The sequence below is a fragment of the Acomys minous genome (genome assembly GCF_964271855.1).
Source record: "Acomys minous genome assembly, chromosome: 19".
Lineage (NCBI taxonomy): Eukaryota > Metazoa > Chordata > Mammalia > Rodentia > Muridae > Acomys > Acomys minous.
In genome coordinates, this window is record NC_140499.1 from 10,510,934 (window position 1) to 10,525,805 (window position 14,872).

The window sequence follows — 14,872 nt, forward strand, 5'->3', positions numbered from 1 at the left end:
CTGAGATAACCGAGGAAGATACAGCAACCGGCGAGCATGTTTCCCAAGGATGGGGGTTTCATGTGCAGGAAGGTTACCACAAGCACTGGTGTGAGGGGAAGTCAGAGGACGTGCTCATAGTTCATGGGAACCAGCAATGCAGGATGGGCTACATTCAATTTAGTTTCCTTTGCAGGCTTAAAATAGAGCCATTGTAAATTATGTCAGTCTTTCTCAAATCATGAAAATGATTGTTAAAAAGGTCTCCCAATACACAATGTGCATTGTTGTATGGCTTTGATGTGTGAATGATGAGAGGGCATGATATAATATGCTAACGAAATAGCGGGGCACTGGCCACAGCCTGTCCCCACAGGGAGAGGCCATAGAGGTTAAGTTTGTGGCACGAGGCGAGGCTGTTTACCCTGTCTTGATGCCTCCAACGCAGGATGTTTTCAGTGCTCTGAAGTTGTCGTGCTTCATATATACCTTTAATTTCTCAGTTTCCACTAGTGCTAGTAAGCAGGCGGGAGACGCAACGCATTCTGGACTGTGACTTTTCCATACATATTTAAACACACAAGTATTATGCAAACTGTTGTGCGGTGGGATGGGATGTGGGAATATGTGCATTCTCTGTGTGAAATGTTTGTGCTGCTTTGTAGACATTTGTCAGGTTGACGCCTTGCTTTGGAATCTAGTGAAATGGGAGTTTGCTATGTTCAGTGCATCCAGACTGGTGACTCCCGACCTCTATTTCTGGCTTCCTAATTGAAACTGTGCTGGGTGAACCACTTGTGATACTTGCTGAATTCAGAAGCAATTGTCATAAAGCCTGAGACTCTCTTTTGTTGTTTGCACACAGGTGAGGTCTGCCATAAATCCTATACTCAATTTTCAAACCTTTGTCGTCATAAGCGCATGCATGCTGATTGCAGAACCCAAATCAAGTGCAAAGACTGTGGACAAATGTTCAGCACTACGTCTTCCTTAAATAAACACAGGAGGTTTTGTGAGGGCAAGAACCATTTTGCGGCAGGTGGATTTTTTGGCCAAGGCATTTCACTTCCTGGAACCCCAGCTATGGATAAAACTTCCATGGTTAATATGAGTCATGCCAACCCGGGCCTGGCTGACTATTTTGGCACCAATAGGCATCCTGCTGGTCTTACCTTTCCAACAGCTCCTGGATTTTCCTTTAGCTTTCCTGGTCTGTTTCCTTCGGGCTTGTACCACAGGCCTCCTTTGATACCTGCTAGTCCTCCTGTTAAAGGACTATCAAGTACTGAACAGTCAAACAAATGTCAAAGTCCCCTCTTGACACATCCTCAGATACTGCCAGCTACACAGGATATTTTGAAGGCACTATCTAAACACCCACCTGTAGGGGACAATAAGCCAGTGGAACTGCTGCCCGAGAGGTCCTCTGAAGAGAGGCCCCTTGAGAAAATCAGTGACCAGTCAGAGAGTAGTGACCTTGATGATGTCAGTACACCAAGTGGCAGTGACCTGGAGACAACCTCGGGCTCTGATCTGGAAAGTGACCTTGAAAGTGATAAAGAGAAATGTAAAGAAAATGGTAAAATGTTCAAAGACAAAGTAAGCCCTCTGCAGAACCTGGCTTCCATAAGTACTAAGAAAGAATGCGGCAGTCATTCCGTTTTCTCGGCATCTGTAGAGGAGCAGACCGCGGTGTCAGGCGCCGTGAATGACTCTATAAAAGCTATCGCGTCTATTGCTGAAAAATACTTTGGTTCCACAGGACTGGTGGGGCTGCAAGACAAAAAAGTCGGAGCGTTACCTTACCCTTCCATGTTTCCCCTCCCGTTTTTTCCAGCATTCTCTCAATCAATGTACCCATTTCCTGATAGAGACTTGAGCTCGTTACCTTTGAAAATGGAACCCCAATCACCCAGTGAAGTGAAGAAACTGCAGAAGGGAAGCTCTGAGTCCCCCTTTGACCTCACCACTAAGCGAAAGGATGAGAAGCCCTTGACTTCTGTCCTCTCAAAGCCTCCAGCAACACCTGCCGCAAGCCAAGACCAGCCCCTGGATCTCAGTATGGGCAGCCGGAGTAGAGCCAGTGGGACAAAGTTGACTGAGCCTCGAAAAAACCATGTATTTGGGGAAAAGAAAGGAAACAATATGGAAACAAGAGCATCTTCAGATGGGTCCTTGCAGCATGCGAGACCCACTCCCTTCTTCATGGACCCCATTTATAGGTAAGGATGATGGGAGAGGAAGGCAGATGAGACGAAACATGTATGAAGCATTGATTGTACACTATATAATTATGTCTTCTTACAGATCACATTACTACTAGGACTACTACTACTACTACTATTATTATTATGATCATATTAAAGAGCAGGTTAGGTTTAATACCATGAAACCATTATTTTAATTCAGGAATTGACAGATTAAGTTTGGACTTATTTTTGGATGTCTCTGAAATTGAGGTTTTGGAATAGGCCCACAGAATTAAAAAAATATTTTTTTTGACAATACACTTATTTTAAACATGTTTGGGGAGTGGAACACATGAGAAGTCATCTATAAAGCAAGTTGTCAAGAGGCAGAAGAAAGCAGTGCCTGAAGGATTAGCACAGGTGTGCACGGCTGTGTAAATGGCTCTTTGTTAAAATGACAGGAGACCTAGAGAAACTAGTCCCCTCTTTGTTAATCCACTAGTATATTTTGAGATTCACTTGCATTCTCTTTCCATGTAAATCTCTTAGAAGCCCCAGTAAGTGAAATATTAATCACAAAATGGCTTTCCATTTAGAATGGGTAGGTTTCTTAAAATAAGTTTCTATTTATCCCATCATTATCCAGTTTCCTTTAGTATGTATAAGGATTCTGTAGGTAAAGCCTATATGTTTAAGCCTTACATAGTATACTCTAGCAATCACCACTAAAATTATTTGTTTTTTGAATTTTAATTTCCTTTAATCATTATATGTATTATACCTTTTACATATTACAGGAATTTTCAATTTATTTTTCTAATTCAAAATTTGACAATTCTTAAGACTTTGTGGTACATGTGGACTTTTTATTGAACACATTTAGGATAGGATTATTTTCATGTTGTATCCAATATTTCTTACTAAGGAGATTTGGGGCTGTTCTTTCATTCAGTAATACTGACGGTGCCCTCTAATTTAATCAGTGCTGGAAATGAAAGTCCTTGTCAGTGTCTTCTACCAACATTATGTACAGAGCGTTGTGACATTTGCTAGTATGTCAAAGGCTAACCCCATTTCAACAAGAGAAATAGAAGAGCCCAATAGACAGCGCATGGTAGCATGGGCCTGTTATCCCTGCAGTCAGGAGGCAGAGGCAGGAGGATCACAAGCTTGAGGCTAGCTTGCGACAACGTGACAAGACCATATCTGGAAGAAAAAAAAAAAGGCCACTCTAAAAATGTCTTTGTGCTACCAATGTCATATTTCAATACTGAAAAACTATCTGTCTCGTCATTTTCATCACCTGTGATGTTCCTCCGCCCATGTTCGCTGCCTTCGGTTTTCTGGCTCCAGAGCATTCATTTTATGAAAGGGAAAGGCCTCACAAAGCCTCAAACCCTAATGTCGTTAGTGTCACCCCTGGGGGAAGCTTAGTCTTGTCGCCTCCAGATTTTTCACCCAGAAATCAGCCTCTTGTTGCCTTGCCTACTTCAGTAAGTAAAATAGTACATGCAAAATGCGGCATAAATACAATTTCTTTAACTCATCCTATGGTGTTTTAATAGTATTTTCTTATTGTTCTTGAGATGGGTAGCCCAGAATGGCCTCAAACTTCCCATGTAGCCAAAAATGACTTTTAGCTCCTCACCCCCTTTTTCTTTCCCAAGGGTTCCCTATGTTTGGCTTTCAGTTGTAGTTTAAACATGTGCTTACTTAAAAGTTCTTAAAAGATCATTGCCAGGAGCTAATAACAATTAATCCAGTTTATTTCACTTCTCTATATGCCTGACTAAAAGTAAGATGTGGCGCATGCTTAAAGTTTTTCCTTTTTCCCAAACTTACTTCCTACCTCCCCTTGAAAGAGAGTATTTGTATATTCATATTCCCACCTCACACATATATTGCATGTAATGTATATACCATGCTTAGCGTGAACATCTGCAGCAACGGCTAAGCTAACTGGGAAGTTCCCTTACACCCAATGGGAGATTTAGGATAACTAGAGTGGATGTTTAGGGGGCGGGGTTGTAATTTTTGATTGACAGTGAATTAAATTAAATTAGCCCACTTCTCACCAACCATGCCACACCGTTCAGACACTCTTGTTCGATCCGGATTAGAGGAGCACTCACGTTGTATGCACACCTGTAACTCAGAGACTTGCGGGTTTCAACTCCTTTGCCACCCCAGTCACTGAGTAGGATTTTTCCATTGTGAAGCTGACTTTCTCCCACTGAGCACCTAGCAGTACCTGATGTGTTCCTTCCCCAGCAAAAGTCTTCTTGTATGTGTGTCCCTGAGAAAACTTCCATTGGCTTTGCTCTGTTGAACGACAGCCACTGTGCCTCTGATTGATACGCAAGACCGACTCACCTCCCAAATCTAATTTTAACCTTTCAGAGTAGAGAAAAGAAAGCTCACTGACCCACTTGAAGCTTTGAAAGAAAAATACTTGAGACCTTCTCCAGGCTTCTTGTTTCACCCGCAAGTAAGTGTGTTATGGATTTGAGATTTCAAGCTTGTAAACTAACTTGTTGATCCCGAAAACAGGTGCAATGGAATGAAAGAAACTTTAAGAACACTGGGATTTCCTATGACGCTGCTGTGGAAGAACACAGGAAATCCTAGCAGGACTAAAAACCCAAGCTTCTTTAAAGAAAAAAAAAAACTCATCAGTATACGTGTAAAAATAACATAGTTTGAGTGTTAAATTACTACAAGCCTTAACTATTTATTGAGCCGAAGTGCATGTTGGAGTGAGTAGAGCTCAGCTAAGGAAATAAATATTGAAGTTGTCTTTTGTGTTGGAAGTTTCCCGATACAAAGATATGGATCACACTGCAGCTCGTCCCAACCGTGTGAAGGTCACTCTTGTCCTTTTAGTGCTTAGATAATAAAAACAGGAAATGAGTCTACCTGACAACTTGTTACCATAGAGGGTGAAGGAATGTATCTAGACACCACTGGGCATTCCAGTGAAGGTCTGTAATTGCACAAGAATTCCCCACAATACACAGAGCTATTTACTGGATGGGGCCAGGCCCATTTATCAAAACACATCCAGTTTCTCTTAGCAAAGGGGCGCACTGGCCAGTGCTATCTTGCCGTTTCATCTCTGCACTGCCACCCGTTTAATTATTATTTCTTAAACTGGCTTACACATTAATCCACAGCTAGAGAATTGTATTGAAAGTGCAAACATAACATCTGGCATCTGCTTTTTAAACTCACATTTCATTTTGTTTTGTTTTGCGTTTAAATGATGCAAGCTCTGATCTTTGAAGATACCGAAGATTTTATAAAATACCTTAAAATTTAGTAAATAAAGTTGTCCTGTGTCCAAACTGTAAAGGACTGTCCTCTAGTTAAGCTGGTGAAAATCTCTTCAGTGTTGTAGTAAATACAGTAATTTGTCTTGGTATAGGAATCTTACTTTGCCACTTGTGTCCTCACTCTTTCAATTGTCTTCCTTAATACCCAAACAAGAGGGAGAACAGAAATCCAAACATCCATTTTATATATAAAAAGCTATTTTTGTTCCAAAATTCTGACTCTAATCTAAATTGAGAAAATATAGCTTAGGTATCAAAGGTTTCAGAAACATTCCATCATGGATTTCATATAGGGAGGTTAAGCAATGATACTGTTTACATAACCCCTTCATGGAAAAGGCCCAAGTGCTGAAGCAGTGAGTGTTTATCAGTAAATATTTGATATTTATACTGACCTAAGTAACACTTGTAAAGGTTCACAGGCTAATAAGCCAGAATGCAATGTGCCCTGTGTTTCAGATATTGTATTAAAAATACAGCTCTCTTGATGTTTTCTTTCCTAATTATAAATAAAAGGGTACACAAGGCTATATTATTATATACACTCGATAATAGCAGTCAGATTGCTTGCATAGTTTGATAATACAAAAATTCTTTTAATTAAGCACTACAAAGCCGAGTGCTATAGGTTGTGATAAAAATGAAGAAAAAGAGGGCTGGAATTTAGTGCCTTTGATCAATTTGTTCTATCTGATGGTTAGATTTCTTATCTACAAAAACTCTCTGGAAGTGTTGATTTCAAGGTGCCCATGACCTCTACAAACAATGTATAGCCTAGGTAAATGTGGCACGTAATATATTGACTTCATTTACCAATAATCGCAAGTATATAGGACTGTGTTAGAAATACGGAATTCACGTATGTTTAATAAGATAATATGAAGGGATGTGTTATATTTTATTATTCTCAAAGGTCACATAGAATGAAAGAGATAGGGATGTGCCCAGTGCTCAGACCACACAGATACCCCTCCCGCAGTCACTCTGAAAAATGCTGGAGGAACCCAGGGGTGCATCTCATTGCCTTTCACGATGTGATGTCTTGGTGCACAGCCCGCCTGTTGCCATGCGTTGTTGTTAGGACCCAGGAATGATGACAAAAAGGTGCACTACCTAGCATGTCCCAGATCCTGCCAATCAGGGTGCATTCTTGCCATTCTGTGTAGGTGTCTGAGTAATGCCAATATGGCATGTGGTGGGCTGTGGGCTGCCACAGGGGATTTTGGAGAAGAGGTAGAAATTCAGGTGCTTAACTCACAAGCTGTCCCTAAACACTGTGGGGATGAGCCATTGTTTAAAGTGCTGTTCCAGTAGCTTTTGTAAGTAATACTTAGTAGGTAGATTCCTGGGTACATGAAGAAGAGGCTCCAAGTCTAGTGTCTTGGGAGAGGTGTGTTCTTTCAGAAAGCTTTGCTTGTGTCCCAAATGTTTTCCTTTGTGTTTGGATTCTGTCAATTCCATTCTAACCTTAACTAATAAAACAAGAGATTTAGGATTAGGAGTAAGTGCAGCACAAGGTGCTCTTATCCATTTTGTAATTGGCAGACATGGTTTTGAGAATATTGTTGTACCTCTTTGCGTGTAATAGGGGCACCCATGGCCTTGCAGGGTAACTGTAAATTGTAAGGTTTACAGAGTGGCTGTATTTGGTGCTGTGTCTGGTCTCTGGGAGGAACTGATGGCAGACTCTTCTGAATGACTGCCCACCCAGGCATCCCATGGCGAGTATCAGGTAGCTGGAGTAAGAATCTCATGCCCTGATAGCACCTTCTAAGCCATGGCTCCCCCATGTACATCTCTGGAAAGGTGGCTACTGTGCTCTTGGCATGGCCTTACTATGCAGATGTCATAAGCCAACACAGAAGGGCTATCCCTGGTACCAAGGCTTTCCATGACTTTATAGCTAAATAAAAGCTTGGGTATGACCATCTGGTTCTTTACTCCCATGTAAGTTACACAGAAGCACATCTAGAAGCTGCTAACACTCACCGGCTGCTTCCCAGACAATCACACAACACAGAGGACACCACATTCTCCGTCACTTCCGAAATTATGAGCACACGTGCCAAGTTTGGGTAGTGCCACGGCATGGAGAAGCCCAGTCTCACCTCTTTCAAAACACAGTCCCTTCACATGACTCAATCTCTAGCCGACAATAAGGGAACAAGTCAGTAGATATTTATTGAATTTTACTGAAAGACTTGTTGGGCTCTCTTAGTGCTTATAGAATTCCAGTGTTTAAGTCGTATGCAGATATTTAGAATCTACATACTCACATATGTCCAAATTAAGAGATAAATCCTCAGAGTCTACGTCTCCTCCTTCAGTCCTTGGAAAAACAACTCTTGCTCTCAGGCCGTTAGCAGACTGTTCAGCTTTCACGTCTTGTCATTGATGACCACGTTAGTTGACTAAAGGGGGCAATGAACACTGTACAAGTTCTTGGCTACATAGTTCAGACTTAGCCGTGGTTCTTCAGCTTACATTATGGTATTGTGAAGGAGCGGATGGCCTCGGATAGATAAGGCAGAGAGAATGTGTGGCTGAGTGATACCACCGTGTCCGGTCCACCATTCCTAGCCAGGGCATTCCACATTCACACGGAGCTCACTTACCTGCAGTAAAAAAAAACCACAGGCGATTATACCCTCGTAAAAGTGGCCATTGTCCACAGTTTGATTTCCAAGCATGTGTAATATTACTCTTGGTTTTTGCATAGATTTGACCTTTTTAATCTATATCAAACACCTTTTTACTTAAGTGTCCTCTTTTACTTACCTACATTGCCTGAGCGTGTTTTTAGTACATTCTGAGGAGCTGCGAAGAAGTTAAGACACATTCCAAGTTATCACTCACACACTGCTATGGGAACCACCCATGCCCTTCGCCATTGAGAGTCTACCGTGCTTCCCACCAGTCTTTCCTCTTGTCACATTTCTTACTTGTCACCAAGGGTATAAACTTCAGCCTTGGGAAGAGCATCTAAGCCATGGAGGCTTTCCCCGAAGACTCTGACCATAATTTGTCACAAATGGCAATAATAATTTATTTCTTCCTCCATTTTCTTGGGTTCCGAATACCAGTATCCCAAGTCCCTTGGTGCCAAGCATGGCACTATATCTTTTGCAATATAATTATTCTCATTTTAGTAAATGGCATATTTTCCTTAGTATTGACACGATACAGATACAACAGACTGGACTATGACAAGAAGTTGCCTGATGTGGAGAAATGAAAGCAGAATTTGGTCCTGTAGTGTTGTACTCTGCCTTTTTTTAATGGACTCTGCAGCACACAGTAGGTAGTTTTCTTAGAGTGATGGTTATTCTGGCTTTTGACTATATGATTAATTTTAGAAAGCAGAGGAAAGTCACCAATGTTATACATAAGTTTAATTTTCATTTCCAGACTTTTTACTCAAGATAGAGTTCCATGATAAGTAAAAATTACCAGATTAGTGTTAATGTGCATTATCTCAAAGGACAGACTGCAGTAAAGATCCAACACAGGAGTAATTTTCTGTTTCTGTTTCAATTTTGCTACCAGTTCCCACTACCTGACCAGAGAACATGGGTAAGTTCCTTCTGTTTTTGACTACAAGTAATGTAGCATTACAAAGAAAAGCTTAACTGGAACGCTGAGCAGACAGGACTCTGGAGCTGTCTGGGAAGAGATGAGTAAAGCACGCACTTTCCCCGCTCACCCAGCGGCAGAGGGTTCTCACTAGAAAGAGGCCTTTAAAGCTAAAACCTACTCACGGAATGACTTTATTTGCTAAATCGCACTCATCCCACATAATTATACTTTGGCGAGAGTGTCCTTCTACAGACTTACAGGGCAAGGTCTGAAATGAATCCTCAGGTAGAAGCCAGTATTATTTGGGAAGAACATACTACAGATCCTTTTGAGAAAGGCTCGTGCAATGTCAAACCTGGACATGTTTGTAAATGTGGCTCACTCTGGCATTCCAGTTCCTCTATCCCAAGGCAGCAATTCCCCCTTGCTGTTTGGAGAGACAGATATAAAGCTGTAAACTTTTGTTCCTAAGTACTGAATGGACCTCTCACAATTAGATCTCATTTTTGCAACTTTTCGTTACAATGTATAAGTTAATCTGGTTTCAGCTCATGAAGTAAGGGATAGGTTTGTTTCTTTTATGCCGAAAGATATACATGGAAAGATGACTCCTCGTTTTATATTTTAGCCCCAAAATAGAACTTGGTGGAAAGGAGTAATGTTTATTTCAAATTTGCTTTTAATTCTTCATGTGTTTATGTCATCACTCAATATGACCTGTTTCATAGGGTTTGTCTGGGTATCCTAAAGTCACACTTGTTACCATGGAAACTCAGTAGATAGAATGTGTTAGTGCTTATTTTCTTCCTTTATCCAGTGTTAGTTACTCCTTCCTGGGAGTTCCTCCATCTTCTCTGTTGTAGGATGTGTGATGAATTGTCAACTGTGTCTCTATTGTTGACCGTCTACGGATTCATTTCATGTATTTAAAAATATGAAAGTATTTATGAAAGTGAAGAGAAAGCATGGACTCTGGGGGGCAGGCCAGTGAGAAAGCAGGCGGGCCACTACTCTAATTGTGCTAAGTTGTACAACCACTAGGGTTGTCCTTGGAATAACCTGGCCTGCGTTTTCAGGATTTCTCCCCTGTCTTCCCCAGAACAGATCTGTTCTGAGCTTCATCCCTCATCTTTCTTATCTTTCCTGAGGTACAGTGTGACTTTGACACTTGCTACGTTGTTACCTGGCTGAAGCTTATCATGTTGCTCCCTAGACTTATGAGTGATCAAGCTAATTCCAAGTCCAGAGAGGCTTCCCTTGTGTGTTACCACTGTAATGACGGGAAATGCTCCATTCTGTCCCAGTCAGTTTTTAAGCCTGTGATTTACGCTTGTGTTATAAGATAGATACTTGTGATAAATACTAAAGACACAGGCTTATAATTCTTGATGGTAAATAGTTCTCAGTGATTTTGTAATCATGGCTGTTGAACTTGATCCATGAAGTGAGATAAACATAAAATATGAGTATTTACTTCTCCCTCAAATGAGCATGGTTTTGAGGTTTCTCAAGATTATCAAGTGAATAAATATAGAAAACTACTGCCTCCACAAACTTTCCCATCCTGTTGTTTATGAATAGTTAGTTATTTACGATAAAGTCATCTGTAATCTAATTGGAAATCATTAGCCCATATAATTCATGGTGCACTTGGACAGATGTATCATTTCACATAATCAGGTTGTCAGTTTAATAGTTTCGGTGAGAAACTTTTTCAGGAGCTCAGTTATTTGTACTCAGGTAATAAAAGTTGAGCTAAGTGCTTAGATACGTGCTGGGGATATCTTGCCTGCCGAGATGATCTTGAATTCTTTGCTCTATCTGACCAGTGGCCCAGCTCCATCTTGGTGAAGGGGCTAGGGAGGTGTGTCCAAATGGTTTGCGTCAGTAAAAAGTTAATAGCCTCTTGGGGACTGGAGGAGAGAAATAACTTCCTTCTCTAAACATCTGGCTGTAGATACCATCAGCAACTATAATACATGTGCAAATAAAAACTACTACTTCACTGGAAAAAACCTGTCATTTTCTGATCTTAACTTGATCAAAGATATTAATGGGTCACATGTCAATACATTACTAAAATATACAGTGGGTGCTTTCCTTTAGTTTCCATGATTTTTTTATTCATTGTATTATAGTTTTCTTTTTATTGGATTTTCCTAATTAAATAATGTAAAATACATCTAGGCATATTCTAGTATATTAATCCCATTTTATTTTCATTTTTAAAAATACCAAGTCATTGGGTGGGGGTGGCTCCCTCTTTTAATCCCAAAACTCAGGAGGCAAAGGCATCCGGATCTCTGTGAATTGGAGGCCAGCCTGGTCTACCAAGTAAGTTCCAGGACAGCCATGTCTACACAGAGAAACCTTGTCTCAAAAACAAAACAAAAACAAAAACAGACCCACCAAAGAAACAAAAACTAGTCAGACTTTAAAATGAATATAAAAATGTATTATTTCTATATAAGACTTTTTTTTTCTGGGGGAACATCAGGAGTCAGAGCAGACAGAAGGAGAAAGATGAGGCTTTGGCCCATATTTTAAATAACCCAATACCAATCTAAGATATGAGCTGGATCGGCATTGGTCAGGGACAGTCACTCTTAATTAAGAGCAAGTAGTATAAGAACAAATCTCAGGAAGAGGAAAGGAAGGATGGAATGAAAGCTTTTATTTCTGCTTATTGAGGTCTAACTGGGCAGCCTGTGTATGTTTCTGTGTGTGTACGAGAGAGAGAGGAAGAGAGAGAGAGAGAGAGAGGAAGAGAAAGAGAGAGAGAGAGGAAGAGAAAGAGAGAGGGAGAGAGAGAGAGAGAGAGGAAGAGAAAGAGAGAGAGAGAGGAAGAGAAAGAGAGATAGAGAGATTATGTTTTCATGTGTGTATGTGTTTCTGAGAGTGTGTGTTTATGTGTTCATGTACGTGCATGCATATGTGTGGGCACGTGTGTTTATATTCATATGCATATGTGTATGTATGTGTTTATGTGTGTGTATGAGCATGTATGCACATGTATAGGTATATGTTTACCTATGTGTTTATGCTTATAACTATCCTTAGCTCAGCTTTCATAGTCTTGTTTTCTTTTTCTCCATCCCAATTTTATCCTCTTTTTGTTTGACACCAGAGGTCAAAGCTGGGTGTGGCTTTTAAGAGAAGCATGTGGGTAATGTCCATTCTTTTTCCTACTGTCTTTGAGGATGTCATTTCATTTTGTGGCTGCGGAGCCCATAATGTATTTTCTCGTTTCTTGATGTTTTTCCCAAGTTGAAACCGTTGGAGGTGAAGTAAGCACACTGATCTTTCTTCAAAAGGATCTAGCTATTAGCAGCTCCTAAAGCAAGACACATTTCTCAACAGCCAATTGCTCTCAAATAACTCAAAGGACTTGTAGTTTCTATGTGCTAGAGATGAAAGCTGGGACTAATAACAGTCCTGAGTAAGCTGCTTTCCATGAACGAGGGGAAGTGTTTCTATAAGATTCATTGCTGCTGGAATTTGAGTGTGAGCAAGATGGACACTCAAATTATTTAAAATTACTTGATAATGAAGCATTACCCAAATGTTACATATACATAAATACAATATTTATGACCACTACCAATTCACCTACTGCTCTACCCTCTAAATGCATGAGAACAGGGTGACCGTTCCCCTTTCTTGTCACTGCTTGTCAGAGTGCAGACCAGAGGTTATTTTTCACTCATATAATTTATTCCATGGTAGATAGATTATCAAAAATGATTTTCTGCAAGGAACAATTAGAAGGAACAAATGCAAATAAAATAGCATTGTAAACTATTTCTGAATTGATTTTTTAATAAATAAAGTGAACACACTCACACTGGCTGGAAGGGGGTAATGACTGTTGGGCAGGGACGCTCTCTGCCAGCCTCTGAGCAGCGTCATCATTCCATATCTTTGCCCTGTGATCAGTATGTGTCAAAATCCTTCATCGTGACAAATGTGCTGTCCACTTGCATCTGTGGAGAATGTTTTAGCAGCTGAGTGATTATGAATCAAACCCTTGAGCTTAGAGCCCTTACTGCCTCCCAATGCGTTCACATTTGTCGTCTGACAAGTAAATGTATCTTGACTTTCCTCTGAGATTTTTTTTTATGTGCTGTGTTTGATGAAAGACATTTGGCAAATTGGCAGCGGTACCCTGTACATTGCAATTTGTAGCAAGCATTAGGAGTCCAGGCATGAAGTGAGAGGGCAGGTTCCAGAGTAAAGAGGGAAGAAGGAGAGCTAACTGGAATGTGAATAGTCATTTGAAGAATTGACACACAACACACCCTTTGTGAGAAGAAAATCATGCTTGAGATCTTGGCTTTAGGTTATGACATTCATGGTATTCTGATCAGTTATGCGTCCAGGAAATGGACACAATGTGAATCTTTCTTTTGAGCAACACATAATTGGGTTTTCCTTTTAAACTTGACCTTGTGAAGTGAATCCCTGTGGCTTGATGTCTCATTAAAACAAAACAAAACAAAACAAAACAAAACCAAAAATCCTTACACTTTTGATTGGCCAGTTGTTTGAGTTTGCAGTTGCTACCTGGGTCCTTTCACCTTCCACCATAGCTCTTTGGGACATATGCAATGTGCACGTGAAGTACTTTTAATTGGTGTTTCTTTGGCAATGTAGCACCCTGAGGACCAAACGAATTCATTTAACAAGATGGCCTGAGAGATAGCTGTGTCGGTTTAAAGACTTGTAATAAATAGTTTCCAAATAAAATATACACACCAAAGAAACAACATTTTTAGAAAGTTGACAGAAAAAGAAGAATCCATGTCACCAGGGCCAATAAAGATCAAACTAAATTGAAAAGAAAATGCCATTGTCTGAAAGTGAATCCTGCAAATAGGTCAGTGGGTAGATATAAGAAAAGCATGTCCATCTTTTAGAGCTCTCCCTCACATGATAGTATGCATTCCATGTGAAATTATCTTAAGATCTCATACGCTCATTTAACCTAAATCTGCTCAGAGCAAATGACCATTTCATCAAAATTCCTTGTATAAAATCACACTGAAAAATTTGCATTGTTCTGATATTAATGTAACATACCCTTAGGCAGCATAATTCTTATATATTGAACTTTCATTTCTGTATTAAATGCATTTTATTTAAGCTGCACCATTTGAAGACTATATGTTGTTTCTTGCTGTCATTTTTTTTTTCCTCATGAGGCAGCATGGCTCTTACATTCTTAATTACTTACACACAGTGGGTATCACCTTTCTGTAAAACGTTAATTTTCTCATTGTTATCCATAGCATGGTGCTGTCGATCAGATAAAATCTGATTGGGTTTTCTTATCTCTCTGAGGCTTCCCACTACTCAAATCATATTACTATCCTGTGGCCTAAGCAACGTATTGTGGGAGAAGTCCATCTGGCTTTGTTTCTCAGATCCGCCAATGGTTTCATCGGTTAGCACTGAAACCCCACTGTCTCTCTCAGAACCTATTGCATGTAGAAGATTTGAAGTCTTCTCGTGATCGATATTCTTAGTTAGCAACGATGTTCTTAGTTAGCAAGAGATCATGACAGAAGCAAAGCTGTCAAGCCCCTCACGGCCCGCGTTTGCTCCTTTCAGATGTCAGCTATTGAGAACATGGCAGAAAAGTTGGAAAGCTTCAGTGCCCTGAAGCCTGAGGCCAGTGAGCTCCTGCAGTCTGTACCCTCCATGTTCAGCTTCAGAGCGCCTCCCAACACGCTACCAGAGAACCTGCTGCGGAAGGGGAAGGAGCGCTACACGTGCAGGTAGGCGGAGCTAGTGACA

At 40.5% G+C, this 14,872-nt stretch overlaps 1 protein-coding gene across 10 annotated transcripts in view; it reads left to right on the top strand.

Annotated features, from left to right (window-relative positions):
• The window catches only part of MECOM (MDS1 and EVI1 complex locus), a 568,506-nt gene that overhangs the window by 537,875 nt on the left and 15,759 nt on the right, over positions 1–14,872 (top strand). For 6 of the 10 annotated variants that reach the window (XM_084768610.1, XM_084768613.1, XM_084768616.1 and 3 more), the window contains 4 exons: positions 845–2,201; positions 4,569–4,656; positions 9,047–9,073; positions 14,687–14,853. In XM_084768610.1, coding sequence (XP_084624736.1) covers positions 845–2,201; positions 4,569–4,656; positions 9,047–9,073; positions 14,687–14,853 — 1,639 coding nt within the window. The remainder of the gene's footprint in view (positions 1–844; positions 2,202–4,568; positions 4,657–9,046; positions 9,074–14,686; positions 14,854–14,872) is intronic. The other 4 variants (XM_084768614.1, XM_084768615.1, XM_084768620.1 and 1 more) reach the window with 3 other exon arrangements.